Source organism: Parus major, chromosome 1, assembly GCF_001522545.3.
Source record: "Parus major isolate Abel chromosome 1, Parus_major1.1, whole genome shotgun sequence".
NCBI classification, from domain to species: Eukaryota; Metazoa; Chordata; class Aves; order Passeriformes; family Paridae; genus Parus; species Parus major.
This window is the reverse complement of record NC_031768.1, coordinates 78,617,236-78,641,944: the sequence shown is the minus strand read 5'-3', so window position 1 is coordinate 78,641,944 and position 24,709 is coordinate 78,617,236. Positions and strand designations below refer to the sequence as shown.

The window sequence follows — 24,709 nt, the reverse complement described above, 5'->3', positions numbered from 1 at the left end:
TTATTATTACTATTGTTACCTCTGCCTTACTGGTCTCCATTCCATGATCAGTGTCCACTTAACTTTCCAAGATCTTCTTGTAATTTTGAGGACCAAACCCAAACTTCTGGCCTGTAAATAAATTATGAGTTTTGAGTGGTAGCCATGGCAGTAGTAATGAGAAACACAACTGTATGACCCTCTGTTTTGGGAATTTAGGCCATAAATGCTGGTGAGTATTGCTTTGTGAAGTAAAGGGGGGGAAGCCTTCCTGACCTAGGTTTTGCATGTACCAAGGGTAGCATAGCGAGGCAGTGAGAGCTGGAGAACGTGGGAAGGGTTTCCTGTGCAACCAGGAGCAAGGGGCTTGAGATGCCGTGCCTGTTTCCTCCTCTGGAAATGGGCTACATGTGTGCACTAACCTGACCTTCAAGCGTGCACGAAAATCAGGGACCTCAAGGGCAGTGCTGTCAGCACCGGTGGAGGCACTTTGCAGTTAAAGTTTTTGTGACAGCCAGTGAGTGTGGGTGCCTCAGAGAAGTCCAGTACCTATAGGGTACTATGCCTATCCCCTATGGGGATTTCAGGAGGTAGATAGCAGCCTGCCATGGAGTTCATTTGTGCTTCCCAATGTGTCTGGTGGTGAGGCTCTCCATGAAGCCTGGGCTGCTGTGCTTGTTTAAAGTGCGTTTCATAGAGGAAGGGCAGGTTGTAGATCTGTATGGCTGTTTCCCCTGGTTATCAATGCACTGCTCCTGTAGATATTTGAGGATTATGCTTCTCCAGAGGGAAGCATGGAGCTCTGTTAGTGAGGAGAGCTAAAAGAAAACTGAGCTACTTTTTTCTTCTTTTTTAAATTTTGTATGATTTTGACATTTGAAACTGCATCATAAATAGAAATACATTTTTTCTGAGGTTCTGCCTCTCATGCCAAATATTTTAAAGGCACTTTTCCAAGGTGATTATCAAAAAATCTGCATTAAGAGATACCTCATTTAATCTAACATATGCAGATTGCCATGAAGATATTTTCAGTGGATACTCTGCCATGGTGCCTGTTATTCTTCAGGACATAAATAACTGCTGGACTGTAGATGACTCTGTGGGTAACTGGCGGCTTATGGGTAACCTCTTTTCTGGCACAGAAATAATGGGTTGTTTGTTCCTCCAGTTGAAGTCCTGATGTGTTTTGATGTTTCTGATTTACATTTTTAGCACTGTTCCTGATACCATTCAGTGTTCTGTGAACACTCTTTAAACTTGGTGTTTATTTTGGAGCGTTGGTTTTCCAGCAAACAAATATGTGATTAGCAATTAATGGTTTTGCTATAAATAAACAAAAGCGAACAGTTCAGCTTTAAATAGTGATGTCTGCTCTGTGGAGCTTTTAATTGAGCTGTGCCTGCACAGTTGAACCTTTCCAAGCACGCAACTGGCTTTGTGGGACTCTCAGCTGTGGTGACTGAACTGGCCGAGTTGGAAAGCTGAAGCTGTGGTGGTTTGAGTTAATGTATGGTTAGCTAAAAAGTGGTTATCCTCTCCAAATATCTATGCATGAGCCGACCATTGGAGGGGGGAAGAATCCTGGCTTCGGTACAGATGAAATGTTGGAATGTGGAAGGAGTTCCAGTATGCTGAAGACTTCCAGTGCTGTGCTTTTCCCTTGAGGGCTGCCCTCGGGGTGGTGGTGACTGGTGGAGGTGGCACCAGAGGTGGTACCAAGGCCTCTTCCTCACTGCCAAGGCAGGTCTGTCTTTCTAAGTGCCACAAGATCTCCCTTGTGTGCATCAAAAATAGTATGTTATTATATTCCCTTCAAAATAATTGGATTTAGCACCTTGTATGGATTTGGGCATTTCTAATGCAGATAGCAGTCCAAGGTCAGCTTTGTTGGAGAGCTTTCCTGCTCTGCAGTGTTTGAACCTTAACACATGAGCTGCAAGGAAATTTCTAGGTTTCTCTCGGAACTGTTAGGTTTAAGGCTGCCTCCATCTACTTTTCTGTTTCCCATGTGATGTCTGCAGTGTGTATTCCACTTATCTGAAAGTGTGATGTATTTGACCTGATGTAGTTGTTCAGTGTTTTTACTTAGGCAGGTGAACAAACTACTATGGCCTGAGCTGGATGTAATTTTAAAAAGTAATGGCAATGGTCCTCTCTCTAAATATGGTCTTTTTGAACAAATGTCAAACCTGATTTTTTTGCAGAAAAAGTTGGAGAGCAGCCACTGTATTTATAAAATCCTTTTTTTTTTTTTTTTCTCTCTTTTTTTTTTTTTTTTTTTTTTTTTGTGAACAGTTGTGGGCTCTTACAATTTGTCCAAATTTTCAGAGACTTTTATTAGAGGGCCACTGAGAGGCAGGTTTTGAGGAGCTGGCTTTCAGAAAGGTGGCTGATCTGCAGTTCCTAGCAGGCAGTCCCACACAGATACCTCTAGTTGGTTGTAGACAGCTCCACTGTGTTGCTCCAGAAGCAGCTCTGTGCTATGCCTGTGACACAGCAGCAAGTGCCAGCAGATTCCTGCCCTACCAAAAGAAAAATGTTCATTGCTAAATCAAGGTTTTGTTATCAAATCTCAAACTTGTTGAGAATCTCAATCAAAATATTTTCTCCTTCCACTTTCATCATGATCTCTTTCTATTGCTGTGTGTCACAGCTCTCCTGAAGAGAAATGGCACTGCAAAACCAATAATCCAAGTCCTAGCCTTAAGAAGGAATTTTTTTTTCTTTCTTTCTTCCTGACTAGGTTGGTGAGGTCTAGCTAATTCTCAAGTGGTTGCTCTGTTTAATTGTGTTTTTATTTAAGGGCACCTGGCTATATTCATATGTCTTTTTTGGTATAGAGTGAAAAGCTTTATCCTGCAGTCTCTTTGGACTATGATGATTTTGATTTGGCATCTCATAATCATAGAACAATAGAATGGTTAGGTGTGGGAGGGGCCTTTAAATATCTTCTAGTTCAACCTGATAGTCTTTTCCCTTAATCTCCGTTTTATATTGTCCATTTTACATGGAGCTGTCAATGGTGAAGAAGCTTTTGTGTATGCATCTCTATTTTCAATCTCCTTTCATTTGCCCATCTATAAAGGTCTGGACCATTTGAGCTCCCCTGCCTCCCCACACAGAGTGTCTGAGGGAGATATATAGTATTTTTTTTTCCACTGAGAGTAACAGCTTACTGCTGTCCTTATACCTACATACCTATTTATGGCCCTGGAAACAGTAGTTGTAAATCTCATGGACTTCTTTCTCACTCTAAACTATATCCAAATAGTTTATACAAGCCTCTGCAAGCTGTCAGGAGGAGTATGTGCAGTATCCCAAACACAGAACAGACTGGAGGCAGCAACCAGCAGCAGCTGGGACTACCGAGTTTACAGGAAAACAACCATGGAAGAGAGTTCATGGTGTGAACTGAGCCTTGTGTGGCATAGGTGGAGTATGCTTTTTTAGCTGCAGGTACATCACTTTAAAATCAGTGATGCAGCTCAAAAAGGGTTTATTTCATTGCTGTTTTCCCAGGTATTGTAAAAAGTTGAGATTCAGATTGCTCTTGGGTTTTGTGCAAAGACTATCTCATCTCATCTCAATTGTATTATTATTAGTTACTCTTCTTACTACTACCACTACTACTACTATTATTATTGTTGTTATTATTTATTAGCATTATTATTTGCATTATGGTAAGGGCAGAACTGCAAAAAGCCCAGTCAAATCACTGCTCAGGCCCCACTGTATGCAGCTGGAATATGCCCCATGGTGGGCTATGGTCCTGCTTCTCATCCTCAGCAGCCTTTTTCGGTGTATGAGGTATAGCTTTTGCCCCTAAGGATCAGAGGTGCAGCTTGGGAAAAAGCTGGCTGTTTGGAGGGGATCCAGATTTACTTGTGGTGGAGGGAGAGCTAGGGAAAGACTAGAAGTGACAGGAGTGGGACTCATCAGTGCTGGATTTTTGCTGCTGACATGGTACCTTGAGCTTTCAAACTAGGACTCCTTGGAATGGGGTCAAAGTAGATTTATGAATAAAACATTAGTGGGAAAGTAAAAAAAAAAAAAAAAAAAAAAGGAAGTCCAGATAAGCAAGAAATAGTATCATTGAGTGTGTTCCATTAGGAAACCCCTATGAAAACAACTAGCTCATTTTAAAACTGCCCAAATGCATCCCCATTTTACAGTGACTAAGAAGCAGGAGCCAGGGGGGATTTGAGATACACAAAGCGTGAAAACCGGATAGCAGCCTTTGTTTCCCTGGAGCCAGACCACCAAGGGACAAGTTCAGATCCTTTGTAAGGTGGCTCCCAGGAATTCACTTTTGACAGATCTCACATGGCGGCAAATTATTCCTCCCCCCTCCTCCTCCATTTTCCTCAAGACGCGTTTCATCCTGGAGGGGAAAGGGAGAGTCCGGCAGACCCTTTGCACCCTTTCCTTGGGAAGAAAAATGGTGCTCGGCTCCTGCTCGCAAGTGGAAGCATTTGCTGATGAACTGATACTTGGCAAAAATTGGTGTTGTATGGAAAAAAATCCCCAGCACCTGCTAGCAAAACAAAGTTATTCATAACATACGGCTGGGTGGCTAAATCTTCACTTCCTAGGGACGGCCTGAATTACACTTGCTACACGCTGAGCGGCCTGTCTCCCGTGTGGAATGACATGCAGGCAGCAGGAGGATTTGCAGCTCTGAGAAAGGTTAGGATTTATAGTGCTGTCTCTTGCAAGGGCTTACTCTGCAGAAATGATCATTTTGTCTTCACCTTCTCTTTTGGGGATAAACACATCATGATATAATCATATATATGGAAAAGCAGATCTTCATGCTCTTCAGGGAGCAGGTAGCTCCATGAATATATCTCCTGTTGTAAATCTGTCGGTGTCAGTAAGGTTTTTTTCACCTCCTGCCTAGACTGAAACACAAATCTTTAATTCATTTCTGTATGGCACAAGTTCTGAATTCTCATTCTGTATTCTGATTTCTTTCCTGGCCAGTAAATTGTTAGCCTTTCCTAGCTGGGTGAATTATTGTGGAGTGCAAGAAAGCTGTCTGGCTAGGGGAGGTGTTGTTCAAACACACTTTTCCCTTACTCAGTATTCATTTGACAACAAACTAGTGATATTGCCTGTGTAATGAGAGGAGAGCTAAAAAAATCCATGTGTCTCTCTAGCCTGTGCTTCAGCTTTGCAGGTAGAATGACACCCTGGTCTTTAAACTCCTAGATCGATATCTTCCATATGCCAGAGTAATAATTTCTATGAGTTTGGAAGAGTTTTCAGTGGCTCTGTGCTATGGAAGATACTTCTTCCAAGAGGGCACTGACCTACATGGGCTCTCAGTTCCTGATTGCAATATTGACAATGGATTTATTGTCAGGTTTTTTGGTTTTTTTTGTCGCTGATGCACCTTGGTGCAAGCCTTTCATAGGTGACAGCTACAAACCTAACACAACTCTTTGCAATCTTCCTTGTATCCTTTTTGCAGATCCTCATAGCCTGGCCATGCAGAACTTTTATGTAGTCAAATTGCTGTTGTTGGTAGAAAATAACACTGAGAAGAAGAGGTTTCATGCCTTGTGTATTGGTGGTTAGACCATGAGCATAGATTAGCTGTTGCTGGTGTTGACGTTTGAGTGACAGGAGGTAGCTAGAAAGATTAAGACCACTTCCAAACAAATCAAGAGCTTCTGTTCCTGCAGCAGATGCATGACTTCTCTACCTACTATTTAGACTTCATGTGCATGTGATGTTACTGCTCTGCTTCCTAAAAATACCTTTACATTTTTAAATATACTTTTTTTGCTGAAAAGCTGTTTATTTAGTAAAATTTAAATAGCTACAGTTTGAAAGAGAATTGTGACATCTCTCTCAAGGAAGCAATAGTAATTTCAAATTGTAGTATTTGTGCATACCATGAGGTCTCCAGTTCTGTCCTGTGTCAGGAGACATGCTTCTTTACCCAGCTTCACCAAGAGAAGTGCAAATTAAGATGAAAACCTTTCAGTCAAGGTTTCTTGCCCCCTTTTTTTTCCTCATATGTGTGGGTGCATAAAAACCTCAGCTCTCAGAAATTTACCTGAAGTTGATAAACTGTTTTCTCTTCCTCATAACCCAGAGGACCTGTATATGAGCTCCATCAGGTTGTTCACCCTTGATTGAGTGAAGCTGGAAGCTGCAGCACAGATGGGTTTCTTTTGTCTTCAAAGGACACGTAAAGAAGTCCTTAATGGTTGTTTTGTATTAGCTAGTCACATTGCCTGAATTAATTTGCCTAATGGCCAACTGGAAACATGCTCTCAGAGTATAACTGTGCTTGGAGGCAAAGTAGGGAGAGAGGAGAAGGCTCTTTTGTTATCCCTTCTGTGGCCTGCTAAAAGCTTATTCCTCCTGTTTGCTTAAGAAATTTGCCTGCTGTATTCCTTATATTCTATAAAAGACCTTTTAGCTCTTGTTGACCCAAGAGATATATGCACTGTTTTCTTTTTCAAGTATTTTATGGTGTGGAGGTTTTTGGAACTAGAAAAATGAGCCTAGGGAGAAGGAGTCAAACCAAGGAACAGATAGCAGTTGTTTCATATCTGCATGTTGAGTTAGAGCCACATTTTTGGTGTGCTGGAATCCTGGAAGTTCCTGGGACTAGAGTCTTCCTTCTCTGTCTGATGGGGTGTTATGTTTGGATGCAGCCCAGACTGGAGGTTGCCAGAGATGAGATAAAGGGATGATGGTCATACCTCTCTCAACTCCTCCAAGGAGCACCAGCCACCTGCAGGTCCTTGCAGCTATTCTGCAAGGTTTGGGTCACATAGTTAGTCTTTCTTCAAGGAGCAAAGGAAAATAACTCAAATGATGAACTGAATTTAAAATCATAGGGTTCTCCATGATGTTCAAGTTTATGTCAGAGTATTAAAAATCAAGACATGCTGTTCTGTTTCTCCATTTTTTTCCTTCCCACTTCAAGGCCAGAGTATTTAATGAGAGCTAAAGTGGAAAGATTCTGGACTCCTATATTGTGTTATTTTTTTCACCTCCTTGGGTAGTTGGAAGGATGTTGTTTCCTTTTAGTCTCTGCTGCAGTTGTAGAGCAGTTCTCCTCTCTCAGAAAGCTTTTTCCTTTTCCTTTTTCCCTGTTCCCATTTCCCTTCATTTCCTTTCTTTTTTCCCATTTTTGCCTTCATACTAACCGTGTTGAATAGTATTAGGGATTTTTTTTTAGTAGCTCCTGCCCAAAGTTTTCCTTGTTTTAAAATCAAGGAAAAGTAATCACAACCTTTCTCTTCACTTCAAACATAGCATTTTTTGACAAGAAGTGCCTTTAAAGAAATGCCTCCTAATTTATGGCGGGTTGCTTTGTACTTTGTTTCTGAAACCTATCTCGTTACATTTCCTGTGTGTTAAGTATGTATGTGTTATGAGCTCTTAAAAACAAATATCCCACAAGAAAGGAATTCAGTAAATGAATAAAACATTTCTTAGGTTGCCCAAGTGGCAGCTTAATAGCTCATCCATTGGGACTTTCATATAATGTAATGATGATGGCCATATAAATATATGGATAGATGAATAACTTCAATAGGGAGCTTGTTACAACTCTGCATACCACATTTGAGATGATATCAAACTCTGAAAGTGCTGCCTGATGTGAAGGTCCAATTTTTCTAGTGCCAACCATGAAATTCTACCTAAAAGTACACAATCTGTGTTTCTGTGTTTCCATATGTACACATAGCTAAAACCTGCTTTCAACAGCACACACACACACATGCATATGCTGCTTCTCGGTGGGATTTAGTGTTTCAGGACTGATATTGACTGCAGTGAAAATCTAAAACTTTGTGGGCTATTGACACGGCTGGGTTTGCAGCAGTGTGTTTGAGATTAGGTCTTAGCCCGCTTTCTTTAAAAATTATAAGATAAATGGAATAGGAACATAAGGTTGTCATGTTATATTGCCTAGGATTTACACAACTTTTTCATTAGGTTCCCCTAATCGCGAAGCTTTGTAAATATCTACTTTGATACTTGTCTGCCACTGCAGTCTGTAACCTTGGGTAGGGCTTAAAGTAAAGTTTCAAATATTTTTTTTTTTCCTTTTGTAGCAATGATATTCTCAAGAAAACTGATTTCCAGTTATGCTTGAGTTGAAAATCTGATGTTGATGACCCTCCAAGGTGGAGAGAAACCAGCTCATGCTTAACTATGGCATGGTCAGAAGAAACTAGACCACCAAATAAGACAAATAGGATAAGACAATTTATTTCCTTACTTCAAAGAATAGGAAAATGAACTTCTAGGAAGTTGTTGAACTTCCTAGATGAAAGAAGTCTATGTGCTTATATGAAATATAACACCAATCTCTTTTGTAAGCCAGCAAAAATTCTCTCTCTCTTAGCAGGGGGAGAGAGACAGGTATTGTGGTACAGACAAAGGATGCTGAAGTGCTCTTCTTGGAAGGCACCAATACAGTGATTGTCTGTTGATTGTTTCAATAATGCGCATCACAGAAGAGGTCCAGCCCTTTATTTTCCCATGAGTTGTCTCATTAGAATTTCTCATTTTCATTGGCTGAATTTCCTCAGCAGTTTATTGTATGTTGTGTGTATATATGTGTGTATATATATATATATATATATCTCTGTATATATGTATATGTGCATATATATATGTACATATATATATATAAATACATATATATATATATATATAAACACAACTAGCATCATCTCCCACACTAGTCTGAAGCAACAGCTTTTAGTGTCAGTACTCAAAAGTGATCACATATAAATAAGGGACTTCGATATTTTCATACTGGAGGATTAAATTGTCAAATGTTGTGCTGAAGAATAAGGTGCCACTGCTAATCTTTCAGCTGAATGAAATTGCAACAACAATAAAATAGTTATTTCCTAGATGAAGTAGAAGAATTCCATCCTGGGGCTTCTGGAGGTCAACCTGAGCATGGGAAGACCTGTTCCCTCATGTACCCCAGGCATATTGGAGAATTGTGCTTATTTGATGTATGAACTGTATGGAACAATATGTTATTCACAGGATTCACATGCTGTGTGCATAATAATTGAGTGAGCATATTCAGAAAAGGAACTGCCATAAATGAAGTTTGCTGGCTTCTGGGGAATGCAGGTGCAGAAGGTGATACAATCTTACATTTTTATTATCTTTTTTAAAGAGTTTATTTCTTCTTATTATTTTTATTTTTTTTCTTAATAAAATATAAAAGAAAATAAGAAGGAAACAAAGACAAGGAGAGAACTGCATGTGAAAATAAGTGTATTGAAAGATGAGGGCTTTGACAAACACATGGGAGAATTTACCAAATTGATCAGTTTGTTAAACAATGGGATATACACTGTGGGATCAGGAATTAAAGTGTTGTGTGTGGACATTGCAACATCAGTATGATAAATTGATTGTTTTTAGTACTGAAACTTCAGCAGTTGCTCCATTACATTGAAGGTGATAACTAATACAAGTTCATATTCCAAAACTTGCATGCAATTTATAAATCTCTTTGAGAAAGTTGAAATCTTGTTGGAAATTTAAATTAACCTGTGTCATTGATAACTTTTCCTATCCTTTTCCTCCCAGTATTCTAGCTTGGAAAATAACTACATCTTCAAGTAGCTTTTAAATGACAATGAGAACAATGTGTCTGTGCAGTGGGCCTTTCAATAATTGCCTTTTAAAATCGATTTTTAAGATTTTCACAAGTAGCAGTGCATGTACTCTGTAACAAAGATACTTATTCCCGCTGCTTTATGGTAGCACCTGCCTAGTTTCCTCAGGCTCCTTTCCTCTGCTTTCAAGGAGGAAGTGATAAGGAGGACTTGGCTCCCAGCTTCTGCAGTACCCTCCAGCAACCTTCAGCCAGTGCCTCCACTTACTCTGTCTGTGTTTAACCTCATAATTTAGATTCTTGAAGTGAGGCACTGGACCTTTTCTAAAGGTATCTGTATTTAAAGTAATGACTGCATAATGACTTTCTTACTCTGCTTGTTCTTGGTGGCTCAAATTTAATCATTCCTAACTGACCATAAAAAAAAAAATAGTAACATTTGACTATCGCAGTGCTACATACATATGAAAATCCTGTCTCTCATCCAAACATTTGGACTGAGAAAGAATTTTCCAATATACTAGGAAAACAAACAAGTTTAGGCTTAGTTGGAGCTGCTGATAAATAAGATAAAACAATTTCTGTATGTGGTTCATAGTTCTACATAAATTTTTACAAATATGTGTGGTAGATTTTAATTTTTTTTTCACTGTGATTATTATTCTGTGTGCCTGTGTACATGGATGTGGTAGGGTCTTTTATATTAAAGTGTGCATACATACATATATTTTGTTATATATATGTATATGCATATATGTGCACATGCATATGTACTACTCAGGTGTTAAAATACCCAGAGCTGGTGTGATTGTATGGGTGTGTTTACAGTCCCTCCCTTTTTAAATATGTGGCGAATTGTTATTACATAGATTTTACTTTTGATTAGACATTTAGTAAGTAATTTGGACATGTCACTTCACAGTATCTCTTGATCAACTATTTCCCGTTTTCTCTCCCTGTCACAGGGTGAAAGAATGATGTGATGGATGTGAATATGGGCCGCTGGTCAGGCTCACGGCTACCTCCGTCATGCCTTGCCCTTCTGATTGTCAAGTTCCTGGCCTGCATTTGCCAGGTGGCTCACGGGACTGTCCCGCTTGGCTTTCACTTCACACATTCCACTTACAATGCCACGGTGTACGAGAATTCCGCAGCCAGGACCTATGTCAACAGTCAGACGAGGATGGGCATTACCATGGCTGACCTTTCATGGGATATCAAGTACAAAATAGTGTCTGGTGATGATGAGGGCTTTTTTAAAGCAGAGGAAGTCATCATTGCTGACTTCTGCTTCCTCAGAATAAGGACTAAAGGTGGAAATTCTGCTATATTGAACAGAGAAATCCAGGACAACTATTTATTGATGGTAAAAGGGTCTGTCAGAGGAGAGGACTTGGAAGCATGGACAAAAGTGAACATCCAGGTTTTGGATATGAATGACCTAAGACCTTTGTTTTCACCAACCACGTACTCTGTCACGATAGCAGAAAGCACTCCCTTAAGGACTAGCATTGCACAGGTAACTGCAACAGATGCAGATATTGGGTCCAATGGTGAATTTTATTATTACTTTAAAAATAAAGTTGATCTCTTCTCAGTTCATCCTACGAGTGGTGTTATCTCCTTAAGTGGCCGGTTAAATTATGATGAGAAAAACAGATATGACCTTGAGATTTTGGCAGTGGACCGTGGGATGAAGCTTTATGGAAACAATGGCGTAAGCAGCACTGCCAAGCTTTATGTTCACATTGAACGTATAAATGAACATGCCCCAACAATAAGTGTAGTAACCCACATTCCCTTCCCATCAGACAAGGAGCCTACCTATGCAGTTGTGAACGTTGATGACCTAGATGAAGGAGCTAATGGAGAAATAGAATCTGTTTCTATTGTGGCTGGAGATCCTCTAGAACAATTCTTTCTGACTAAAGAAGGGAAATGGATGAATGAGTACAAAATCAAAGAAAGAAAGCCTATTGATTGGGACAGCTTCCCTTATGGTTACAACCTCACTCTTCAAGCTAAGGACAAAGGATCTCCTCAGAAATTTTCTGCGGTCAAGCTGGTCCACATTGCTAGTCCCAAGAAAGAAAGTATCCCCCTGAAGTTTGAAAAGGAAGCATATGATGTTTTGATCAGTGAATTTTCACCTCCTGGTGTGGTGGTTGCAGTAGTTAAGCTGATGCCTGAGCCTCAGGGTGTGGAATATAGAATATCTCCTAGTGAGGAAGCTGAGTATTTTAAGATCAATCCCAACACAGGCCTTATTACTACTGCTCGTCCTTTGAAAATCATTGAGAAGGACCTCTATGAATTAGAAGTCTATGCAAACAAAGGTGGTGATTTAAAAGCGCAGGTTACTGTCAGGTTAGAGGATGCCAACGATCACACTCCAGAGTTCCAGCAGCTCTCCTACAGCTCATTCGTCAATGAGAGTGTCCCAGTGGGGTCCAGCGTTTTGGCAGTGTCAGCAGTTGATGAAGACAGGGGAGAAAACGGATACATCACATACAGTATTGCCAGTCTGAACTCACTGCCATTTACAATAAACCAGTTTACAGGTGTCATCAGCACATCTGAAGAACTGGATTTTGAGTCCTCACCAGAAAGCTATAGGTTCATTGTGAGAGCTTCTGACTGGGGTTCTCCCTACCGCCACGAAAGTGAGGTGAATGTCACCATATACATAGGCAATGTCAACGATAACAAGCCCCTCTTTGAAAAAGTGGCCTGTCAGGGAGCGATTTCATCTGATTTTCCTGTTGGTGGTCACATCACTGCTGTTTCTGCAATAGACATAGATGAGTTAGAGCTTGTGAAGTACAAAATAATCTCTGGAAATGAGCTTGGCATTTTTTATTTAAATCCAGACTCTGGTGTCCTGCAACTTAAAAAATCTCTTGTTAACTCTGGCATAAAGAACAGCAACTTTGGCCTTAAGATAACGGCAACTGATGGGGAGAACTTCGCTGATGCTATGTTTGTTAATATTTCAGTAGTTCATGGGAAAGTGTCTTCAAAGACATTTAGCTGTAGAGAAACGAGGGTTGCTCAGAAGCTAGCAGAAAAATTGCTCAAAAAGGCAAAAGCAAATGTGAAGCTGAACTTGGAAGATGGTTTTCTTGATTTTTATTCAGTCAACAGGCAAGCACCTCATTTTGACAAATCCTTTCCTACTGATGTGAAGGTTTCAGAAGATCTGCCGGTTGGTGCCACCATCCTGAGGATAAAAGCCTACGATGCTGACTCAGGCTTTAATGGAAGAGTACTTTATACAATTTCTGATGGTAATGTAGATAGTTGTTTCAACATTGACATGGAGATGGGGATACTTAGTGTTCTCATGCCCTTGGACCGTGAAAAAACAGAGCTCTATCTCCTTAATATTACAATTTATGATTTAGGTAATCCACAGAAATCTGCTTGGAGACTGCTGACTGTCACTGTGGAGGATGCAAATGATAACAAGCCTGTTTTTTTACAGGACAGTTACTCGGTTAATATTTTAGAAAGTACAAGTCTTGGTACAGAGATTATCCAGGTAGAAGCCAGGGATAAAGACCTAGGATCTAATGGTGAAGTGACTTACTCAGTACTGACAGACACCCATCAGTTTGCTATCAACAGTTCCACGGGAGTGGTGTATGTTGCAGATCAACTAGACCGGGAAGCAAAAGCAAACTACACACTGAAGATTGAGGCTAGGGACAGAGCAGAGAGTGGCTATCAGCAGTTCTCTGTTGTGCCTCTGAAGGTTTTTTTGGATGACGTTAACGATTGCTCCCCAGCCTTTATCCCATCCAGCTACAACGTGAAGGTCCTGGAGGACCTGCCGGTTGGCACTGTCATAGCTTGGCTGGAAACTCATGATCCAGACCTGGGCTTGGGAGGCCAGGTCCGCTACTCGCTGGTGAACGACTACAACGGGAGGTTTGAGATCGACAAAGCCAGCGGCGCCATCCGCCTGAACAAGGAGCTCGACTACGAGAAGCAGCAGTTCTACAACCTGACCGTGCGTGCCAAGGACAAGGGGCGCCCAGTTTCTCTATCTTCACTTTCTTTTGTGGAAGTTGAAGTGGTGGATGTTAATGAAAACCTTTATACCCCTTATTTTCCTGACTTTGCTGTCATTGGATCTGTAAAGGAAAACTCCCGCATTGGTACAAGTGTTTTGCAAGTTGTTGCTCGAGATGAGGACTCTGGAAGAGATGGGGAGATCCAGTATTCCATCAGGGACGGCAGTGGCCTGGGGAGATTCAGCATCGATGAAGAAACTGGTGAGTTTTGTTTCTAATTTCTCCTTCATAGAGGTTTTTTTTAAAAAGCAGAGCTGAGGCATAATTGTTTTCTAACCTGAACAAGAGATCCAGTTCTTCTTAACAGGCGAGATAAAATTAAGTAAGGATTTTCCAGGCACAGCAATGACATGATTTAATTACCTGGTTACATTCATCACTCTGTGGATGTGAAATAATAGCCATTTCTTTTCAGTAGCTATGTGATGACTCCATTTAGAAGGCAGTGATAGTTACAGAATGACTTGCTTACAGTCACTGCATTATCTGTTGATCACTGTAAATTACTCAGGCCACCTCCACAGTCACAATACTCATGACCTTGAATCTGGTGTTAAACCAAATGAAAGGAACTAAGGAGCATGAAAGAAAGATTATTTTGTCCTAAAACCTATTTGTGGTCTTGTTCTTGTTGCTGGGGGTCATTTTTCATGGGAGTTACTCTGGAATGACACACCATCCTGTGTAATATGCTTTCTTGTGGCAGAGTGTTTATCAGTAAACTTATGTATAAGGTAGAAATCCAGGGAAATGTTCATAGCTGTATACGACCTGTGCTAGCTTTCCTTTGGTGGCGGTACTATTGTAAACATTGATGTCAGAAAGCATTGTTAATATAGTGAAGGTTTTTCAGATGCTGAACTTTATTACCCTACCACACTATTGGAAAATGTTCAAAATGCTAAATATAAAAGTGTGTTTAATAAAACACTTAAAAGCTAGCTGCTTAAATGTCTGATGGTTGTTGGGAGTAATGGTGCAGCTGTGCGCCAATAGAACTAGTGAGGAAATTAGAAAATATTAGTCAACAGTTTCAGAAATTATATTAAATATGTTAGGTCTGTGAGTTTACTGTGGTTTGTATGTCTTCTTCTAAAGCTTTTAATTGAGAATGTGGTATTAAACATAAGATTAAAATGTATGTTTTGGCAAATTCAAACTGTTTAATCAAATGTCAACTTTCTAAACTGAACATTATGAAAAACAGACGACATTACAAATGCTGTGGCTCTCATCTAAGTATAAGCAGAGAAAAATATTTTTATTCTATTTTTGCTACAGTCTTGCTGCTACAGCTGTACACAGATGATTGCAGTCAAAACCTTATGTCCAGAAACATCAGACTTGAGTGTCAGAAGTCAAGAGGGCACCTAGTGTAATTTCCAGAAATGTTAGGAGCTCACATATCCTACAGTGCAGATAGTAGCAGAAGGCATTCAGGCAACATTATTTAGACATTTGGACAGGTGTTTAAATATTAAGCTCCTGCATTTCAAAATTTCATCCTACCTACTTATTGAGTAAAATCAACTTCATCTCAGTGGATTCTTTATAAAGCACTGGGAGACTGATGCAAATGCTGCCGTATTGGTACAGAAATAATTTGACATTTTTTGAACTTGAAAGAGCTGATAGGGAAAGTAACTCAGTGTGTGTCACTCATAAGTAAAATAACCATTTTTTTTACCCTGTGCCTACACTAGTAGAGGTGATGGCCTAGAATAAGTTAGGTCCTTTGTTCAGTAAAGCACAAATCATGTTTTAACGTGAGTGGAAATTGTACTTGGTGTGCCACCTTAAATATACTTTCTTTCTTTCCAAAATTGAAATTTATTTTGTGGAGGCAAAAAAAGCCCCAGATCTCCCAAGACGCAAAGATTTTTCTGCCTTCACTCTTTCACGAGTGTTACATGAAAATGAACCAACCTGTGCGATTTCACTTGATTTCACTTAATTATTCCAGAAGAGACTTGATAATCCAGCAGATCAAAAGATCTGGGATTCTTGTTTCTGATTTCCCCAAATGTTCCATACTGCGTAAGCCTTCTTGAAAGCAATTTGAGGATCACTTTGGGTGCAGAGCTGCAGCCAGGGCGATGTGGAGGACAGGACTTCAGGGTTACTCCGGGTCATGCTGTTGTAAGCTGAACGCAGGATTTGACCTTCTGTGTCAAATAGAATGCAACATTAATACTCTGCTATTGAACTGGTGGCAACTTAAATGCTGCTGAATGATGAATCAGCTTTCTAGCTGTAGAAAAGGGCTTAAGTCACATATTGAATTAATTTATAAAGAGATAGCTGTTTATTTACTTTCAGTGCAGTTCATTTGTCACTTTTAAACTCACCAACTCTATTGGCTTATGTTCTGTCTCTCCTGAAATTTGTGAAGGTAAGCAGGAGTGTGAAGTATAAGAAATCAATATTTTTGGCTGCTGCCTTAATGAAAAGATGACTGCGGCATCCATTATAATCATTAGGATATAAACTGGGCCAAATTCATCCTGATGCATGATCAGGATGGACTGCAGGTGTGTGCTTTCAGCAAAATTCTGCTCAAGTGCATTATTTTTATTTTTCTGAAATACTGCATGTTAATGATGTTGCCCTGTGTATTGAGTGAGATGTGCTTTTTCTCCCTGAGGCACATTGACACTGAGGAGTTGAAATGAGGAGAAGAAGGCCTTCATGATGGATACACACTGCACCATGCAGCTGCACATTTGTTGTCATGGTGGCTTCTTCCACTCCAGATGTATATAGATGCATCTTGGTGCATCTGGAAAAAATGAGGCTCAGGGGAGATCTTATCACTCTCTACAACTGCCTGAAAGGAGCTTGTAGTGAGGTGGGGTTCAGTCTGTTCTCCAAGTAACAAGTGTCAGGACAAGAAGAAATGGGCAGGAGAGGTTTAGATTGGGTGGTAAAGGAAATGTATTCACTGAAAGAGCCGTGAAGCATTGGAACAGGCTGCTGAGGGATATGGTGTAATCACCATGTCTGAAAGTGTTCAAAAAGTGTGTGGATGTTGCACTCATGGCTATGGCTTAGTGATGGACTTTGCAGTGCTGGGTTAATGGTTGGACTCTGTGATCTTGGAGGTCTTGTCAAAGTTAAATGATTCTATGGTTCTGTGATCTGTCTCCATCAAGCTTGATCTAGCTTTTGCTGTGGGTTCCACAACAGGCTATTCTCCATTCAGGTTAGAAGAGTAGATTGCAGTCAGCAAGCTTGGGACTCTTCTCTGTATTGGTCCTCATGGATCCTTTTACACAGTGTAAATATGCAAGTCTGGGAGCTGTTGTAGTTTGGTAAGAGATGTACCATGGGGTGAGCCAGGAATTTCCTTCCTACAGTGTTGCTCTTTGCCTCATATAGAATTATATATAATATAATATAATATAATATAATAATTATATAGAATTGGTTTGGAAGATTATTGTTGTTACAGCATTCACTGCTAAATATACCAGTTCATACCAGAAGCATAGAAAGTATTTGCTAGCTAGAAGTGTGAATCACTTCTAAATTTGCTTCAGTGGATTTATTTTCCATTTCCAGGAGTCAGAGCCAGTACAAACCTGTAAATAAATAGAAAGTCTCCTGAAGTGGATTGCTCCAGTTCCTGACCTTTCAACTCCATCTGTGGTTTTCCACTACCTTAGACAGAAAATGAAATTTCTCATTGGTTTAGAAGTCAGTCATGATTCATAGCTAAAAATCTGGTTTCAGACTTTTCTAGAGGTTAAAAAAAAATGGAGGAACACATTTATATTTCTTGACTGTTGATATAAATTTTGCAAACATGCCATTTAAAAAACATGAACTGAGGAGCATATAATGTGATCCTTCTGTCTCCTGTTCAGAACTGACAGAGTTTTTTGGGGTGGTTTTTTTGTTTGTTTGTTTTTGGGGGTTTTTTATGTTCCTTTTCTTGGAATACAGATATGTAATCTGTTATAAAATATGGTTGTCTACAGTGAGAACTCATCATTGCAGGGTTCTTCAAGTCAATGGAAGGAAACAAGCAACTGGGAGGCATGATTCATTTCACCCTAATGTAAAAATATGAAATAAGTTGGGTAAATCATGCTCTAAAAATGTGCAAAGGTCCTTGTGAGACTAGCTCAGGTAGAAGTCTACACTGAGTGCCTTGCTTTGGTCAGACGTAGCCCATCCCTGTTAACTGTGAACAAGAATATATACTGTCAGCCTTATTGCTAGGTAATTTGTTATGACTCCTCTCTACCAGATTCATGGTTTTAATCTAATTCTAGGAATCACCTTTCATTCCGAAACCCACACATAAGTGCACTTACAGAAATAAAAAGTGGAAAAAAAGGTTTTTAATAGTATAGGGGTGAGAATAATGTAAATAATAGTTGATGAATTTTCATTTCCTGACAATACAGTGTTAGAGCATCCCACCCTCTTTTCTATCTACAGAAATTGATCAATATCTGATATTTTGATTTTGTAGAAGTGACTAGTAACCTTCCTCTTGTGCAACTGTGGTGCTGTAGAGAAGCTGGAGCCATTTCCTCATCTTTAGTACTGCTTCCTGCCTGGTATGCATCTCCACTCTCTTTGCCAGTCTGATAATTGCAGTTCCTTAGAAGAAAATTAGGTAAAACCCACTCCTATAACTCCAGATTGTTGTGACACAAAATGATCAGAAATGTGGCAAAATTCCAAAAATTCCAAAAATTTTGTGGAATGAGGGTGTGCTCTGAGTTTCCATCACAGGTTAGCTCTCATAGTTGTGACTACTCTTGTGGAAATTGTCTCTGTCAGAGGTCCTACACTGCCTTATTCAAAACCTGGATTTTCTTAGCTCTGGTGTATACACCCTCATAGTGCTGGTAGCACAGCAAAGTGGTGTATTTTTGTTGTTTCAGGAGTTGGTGATGAGTCAAACAAATGCATATGGGTTTATGATACCACCTGCCTTGGGAGACTAAATACCATCTATCAGAACCTTTTTTTCTGGCTGCAGTGAAGATCTGAACAACTAGTGGGAGTTCCTGGCTTCTTGAAAGGTTGAGTTAGATGAGATCAGGCCTAAATGCAGGAATCCTCCTTCTCATTTTTTTGATGATTTGTAGTTCAGCTAAAGTGCATTTTTACTCTAGCTCCACTTTTTAGTCTGATTATCTGTTTCTACATGTAGAATGTAATGTAACAGCCTGGCACTCGTAGAGTTTCTTTATTTACCCTTATGCTACTCATGGATGCGCTGGTAATAAGAAATGATCAAATTGAGTTCTAGAGGAGCAGAGAGATGAGACAAAATCAGCATCTTCTGCTGCAGGGGCTTCTGTAGGGTTTGTCAGAGTTGGTGGAGCAGCATCCTGACATGCAAGGAATTACTAACTCCACTGCACAGGTGGGAAAACTGAAGCATCAAGTTTTTTACTTGCATAGAAAGCACAGACACATCTTAAGTCCTGATGAAATGAAGCACGAAGATAAAACAGTGGTGTTAATGAAATGCTTACGGGATCTTTAATGTTCTTACAAATCCCATGAGCACAGACTTAAGGAATGCTTTCAGAACTTACTTTATTTCCTAGGGTTGTTCAGGAACCTGAGTACTCTAACTTTCGTTAGAAGTTTAAATTTAGGCATTAGCTGACACTAATTTCTAACCCTGTGGAGTAGCTCTGATAAGAATGCAGGCTGTAGGTGACCCTGTTAGCTTAATATCTTTAGGTATTTCAGCCCTGAAATTCACATTAACAAGCCAGTCCTGTCTTTCACAGTGGTGAAAGCTTAAAGGTACTGTTAAATGGAGGTAGAGTTCAAATTGTTACAGACTCCATAGTTTTATTTATGGTGTTAAGGATAATGACCTGATCTTCTGATTGGATACCTCAAAAGTGATAGAAATTCCTGACAAACTGTGGCTGGAGAAGGAAGCTGATTGTGGAAAACCCTAATCATGTCTTCAAATGACTCATAATAGAAACTAGAAACACCAGAGTATATAGTTGACAATAAACCAGACAGACCTGCCTTCACAGTTCCATCTATTTGGCAGAAAGGAACGAATTTACTGCGTCAGACTCCTTGCATCTTGTTGCTGTCTCCTAAAATAGTTTTCAGTTATCGTGTATGCATGTTGAAGAACTACTACAATTTGAGTGGTTTGATAATATTTATGTGGGACCATTGCTAGTGTTTCCTCGAAACAAGGTAAAAGAAAATGAAAATAATTTGTGATACATATTTTCCTCCCTCTCAGTTGTTTAATTTTATGGGGGCATGTAGGAGCCAGTGGGTGGATTTGGGTAGGCTCACTGGCAAGATTTAATTCACTGTAGAACTTGGAGACACTAGTATTACAGATATTCTTCATCTTCCTAGATAGTGTAGGCAAATTTCAATACCCAGAGACAGTATTTTGGAGCCTCTTTATTATCCCAGGCTTCTAAACCCAGTTATCAAGGTAACTTCAGGCTACCCCACAAGAGATGTGCCAGTGGGTGCTGCTGGGAGGTGGCTTGGGAAAAGAGGGTTGCTCACAGGGGAGGCACTTGGATGGAGCAGGCACTCATGACGAGATCATCAGCCCTCAGCCTGTCCATAGTGTGTCTCCTGAGCAGCCTTTTTGGGGAGGGGTGTGCAAGATGGATCACAGAGCACAGTCCTGGCCAGAATCTGGTCTGTCAGCCTGTCTCTGTGTCAGGCAGGAATGAAGCATTCCTGAGAGCAGCTATTTCTGAGCCTGTGCTTCTGTTACCATTGTTCTGTGAGTTATCTCTGGCAGCATTTAACAGTGGAAGTGTTTCTTCATAGAAGATTTCTACTTTTAGGACAACAATCACTAACACTTTGCTTTTTCTTTCAAATTAGTTGTGGTAGAAAGCCAATATTTTTTATACAAATTCTGTGTCTGTGTGTTTATAATTTCCCTTCGTTTCTAGATGTAAATTAGTAAAGAACAAGGCTTCTCTTAGTTTTACTGGAACAAATTTGTTTTTTCTAATAATATGAACCCTAAAACAATGCATCATCTTATAAAAATATTTACTTTTAAAAGCTCTGAGTATCATTCTGACATACTTTCGAAGTTTCCAAAGTGAGGCCAGTCATGCAGAATTGTTTTATTCACGCTGTTCAGCTCTCTAGGCTTCATACCCCATAAACCAGCTCACAACATACAATTTTTATAGCTAGCTGTAATTTGCATGCTTTCCCTTCTTTGGAAAATGTTTAGAGAATCTCCTTTATTATTCAGGATGCTCCTGGTGATAGGACATTTTGTCTCAATCGCTGAGTAGTTTATTTATTAATAAAGAAATGTGTAGTCTGTATTTCCTCCTGTCACCCTTTATTACCCTTGAGAGATGTTTCCAAGAGCATTTTGTGTTATATATTCTGTTATTCACTTCCTTAGTGTATAATCCCAGAAGTGACCTCTATATTAGCTCATGCATCATCATCCATTAAATTATACCCAGGTGCTTCTGCAGGAAGCTTATCTCCAAGGTGCCAGCAAAGGAACGAAGCCACAAGGTAGTGAGTTAGATGATACTAGAGGGAAATTGACTTCCAGTGCCTGGTGATCAGTCTGAGCACATGAGCACCAGCTTTATCCTGGCATCACTTTAGACCATGAGCAGTAATTCATGGTAGCTCAGAGGAAACTGGAGAAAAATCCATTTCAGCTGTTCCAAAGCGTCAGTGGAAGCCAAAGACATCGAGAAGCGATGTTGTTCATGCAAAAGTGTGAGCTTACGAGCATGTGGAGGGCAATATGGGCACTCCTCTCTTCCAGGGATATAGAAAGGAGGATGTTTGGACAATGTCTAAGGTTACATGGAGCCATTTTGTTGTGCTGCCTAATCCTTTCCTGTAACAAGTCCAAGAGAGAGAAATCTCCACTGGCCAAGAAAATTGAGGATGCGTTTTGTTGTCTGACCTTGTAGGAGGTTGTGTGGCTTTTTAGGGAACAGTAGGACTGGACAGAGTTAATCAGGAATTTGTGGAGCTGGTTTGGAGTGATAACACTGGACTGATTGCATATCTCTTCCTCTGCTTGAATACATAGGTACGCTCAAGGATTTACCTTGGAAGCTGGATTAGAGGGTACTTTTTATAAAGCTGTTTTCAGTTCAAGGGCTATGAGTAATGGTTAATCAGTCAGTTGCTTGAAAAGCTTTTCCAAGCTTTCATTGCTCTTATTGCTAAAAATTGTGTCATATTTTATGGATGTTTGGATAATTTCAGTGTTCAAGTCTTGGAACTTCTTAGGTGTTTGCCAACAAGGTAAAAATAAATTAAAAATAAAAAGCCCTTCCACTGTCAGATCTCTTTGAATTCACATATACATGTTTACCTGAAAATAGATGTTTGGAGATGAGCTTCTGTAGCTCATGGAACAGATTCTTTTAATCTGTAGTCTGCTGTTTAATGTAAACATCTTTATTGCATTTTATACACTTATGGTGTCTTATTAGCATTGAAGTGTTGCCAGTAAGAAATAACTGAGAGAAAGCCAAACAGAGTGCATGCGGGGAGGGGGTTTTCATTGCAGTTGGTTTCCATTAGGTGTTTGCACTGATACATCTCTGTGTGTCTGAGTGAAGCTGTCTGCTGGCATTGACAAGGTCGTTTTGTCCAGGGTGAACAAAAGGGGTGAATCAGATTCAGTTGTGGAAAGAAGTTTGTCACAAGTGTTGCTGCAGTGTTCCCACCAGAGTGGGAAGTGTAGGAAGGTGTAGGACTTCATTTCCTCCGTGCAGAGAGCTGTGGCACATGCCAGCACATCCCCCACCTAAACAACTGGGAATATCAGGGTATTCTGTGGCACTTGCCCACTCCTCCAGTGAGACACATGTTGATTTTTTGCTCTTAGATGTCTCAGCTTTGCAGCTGTTACCCACTGGAGACAGTCTGGTTACCACAACCCCCCTCGAGGGGGAGGCAGCCTGCAGCTACTTCTCTTGGGAAATGCTTTCCAATTACTTTGATGATAATCTTGGAATTGAGCAAAATGTGGTCACTGTACATGAGCAACAGTTCTTCAAGATGATGGACGGGAAAGGTGAGAGCAATCTCATTGTGTGTGGTTTCAACAGCTCTCTGCTTCCACAGTGTGATGGCGAGGTCTGCCTGTCTTTCACAGCTGAAGCTTTTGGTTTTTCAGTTTTGGTAAAATATGCGTAGCAAATTAATTTCTGATTTTATATATTTGAGGCCCATAATGAATTTTATGCATCTTTATTTGGGAATTTTTCATCTTAATTTGAAAATTCTATTGAGAATCTGTGTTCAGGAAATGTAACTTTACACACAATCATTAATTTTATTAATTTTATTAATAAATTAAAAACAGTTTTGGTTCTCACCAGTGGTTCATTTTGTAGGGTAAAGATTTGGCAAAATGAAGAAAATAAACTGTTACTGTGAACCAGTTAATTTTTTTTCCCCAAAATCTTTATTTTTACAACAGAATAACTGTGGGATTTAATTAAATTTGCCAGAATACTTCACAGTCCCAGAACACCTTTCATCTAAAGTACACAAATTATTTTCCACATTTTAATGAAGGAAGCTCTTTGATGTACAATGCTTATGTGGTTTCCATTTTACTGAAAGGTGTAGATAAATTAATAGTTTGAGATGTTTTTCTCCTTTTTGGAAGCAGGGGAATGACAATGCACAAATTCATTAAAAGAAAGCCATGGGAACCTCAGGTGTTTGGCATCTCTGTGATGAAGCAGTACTTAGCCACAGCAAAGAGTGGTGGATGGAGCAGATTCTTCTGAGTCTCAGCATGTCATTCCACGTGAGACCACCCTTCTTGCATGGTACAGGATCTTGGAGCTGGTTTAAAAGGGTTGGATTTTACTGTTTCTTTTTGAGACAGTTTATAAGAATGAACTGGTTTGATTGCTCTGCTCTACTTCCACTGAATATGTTAGTTTGTTTTGGTATGTTACTTTTCTTTAATTACCATATAACAGTATCTCTTTGACGGTGGCAGGTTGTAGCATAAGCCACCATCAGTGATTAATGCAGCTTCCTCTGGGGTGATTACCTTCTGTTTTGCTGTGGGGGAAAGAGCAGTGGATAGCCACAAGCACCAGCAGCGAGGGTCAGTCCCCCTGTGGGACTGGCAGCTGGACAGAAACCTCGGCCAGCCTTTGTGGCTGATTCTTCTGGGTGGCACTGAGTGGTCTGAATTGCTGTGGGGGCCTTCCCAGTATGGGGCAGACTTCCCAGTACGGAGCAGCCTCCCTCACTTCACCCTCTCCCAGCGCTGCCCTTCAGAGACACTTGCCTCGCTCTTCTCTTTAAGTCCTGAAAGCAGCAGATTGAGCCCCTTGTGAGCTACGGGTACAGCTTCCACTGGAAACCTAACAAACATTTAATGTGCTATTTTCACTCCCACAGTACCAGGGTAGGGCAGGCTGTTCTGTGCCTTCTGTACCTCAAATGAATGCTGCATCTTCATCTCCACAAGGAGCAGTTGCATCAGCCATTTGCTAATGAGATGAGATGCTTTTTGCAAGTGTGTGGCTCCTTTGCAACCCAGTGTGGCTCTGCCTTTAATGAGGCTTTTTGGAACATTCGGTGTGGGCAGTAGTTCAGTGTGGGCAGCAAGCAGCTTCTGAGGTACAGTGTCATGCTGGAGACAAGCACAATAATCAAAAAGGGAAGATTGTGCCGATAGTGACATTTTTAGAGGAGATGGGTGCTATTTATGAGGCAAGGCCAGGACTGGCATTTAGCTGTGCTGGCTAAAGGGTAAATAGCAAAATCTGTTTCATAAAGGTGACCTAATGAATTTAGGACTGCTGATTCTAAGGTTTGTCCTTCCATCAGTTTATTATTGAAACCCTAGTAGCTTCCTTCTGAAAACGTAAGGTAGTATTTAAATAATGTTGAAATTTTTTTCAGCCATAAAGATTGAATTTGTTGATGGAAGTGGAAAAAACCATTCAGCTGGTGGATATTGCAAAGTGCTCTACTGTATTGTTAGGAGCACAGAAGGGTTCCTGTTGTCTTTGTGTAAACATATCAG

At 40.2% G+C, this 24,709-nt stretch overlaps 1 protein-coding gene across 11 annotated transcripts in view; it reads left to right on the top strand.

The window, feature by feature from the left end:
* The window catches only part of FAT3 (FAT atypical cadherin 3), a 340,610-nt gene that overhangs the window by 18,939 nt on the left and 296,962 nt on the right, over positions 1 to 24,709 (top strand). For all 11 annotated transcript variants that reach the window (XM_015635094.3, XM_015635120.3, XM_015635102.3 and 8 more), the window contains exon 2: positions 10,567 to 13,878. In XM_015635094.3, coding sequence (XP_015490580.1) covers positions 10,584 to 13,878 — 3,295 coding nt within the window. In that variant the 5' untranslated portion in view covers positions 10,567 to 10,583. The remainder of the gene's footprint in view (positions 1 to 10,566; positions 13,879 to 24,709) is intronic.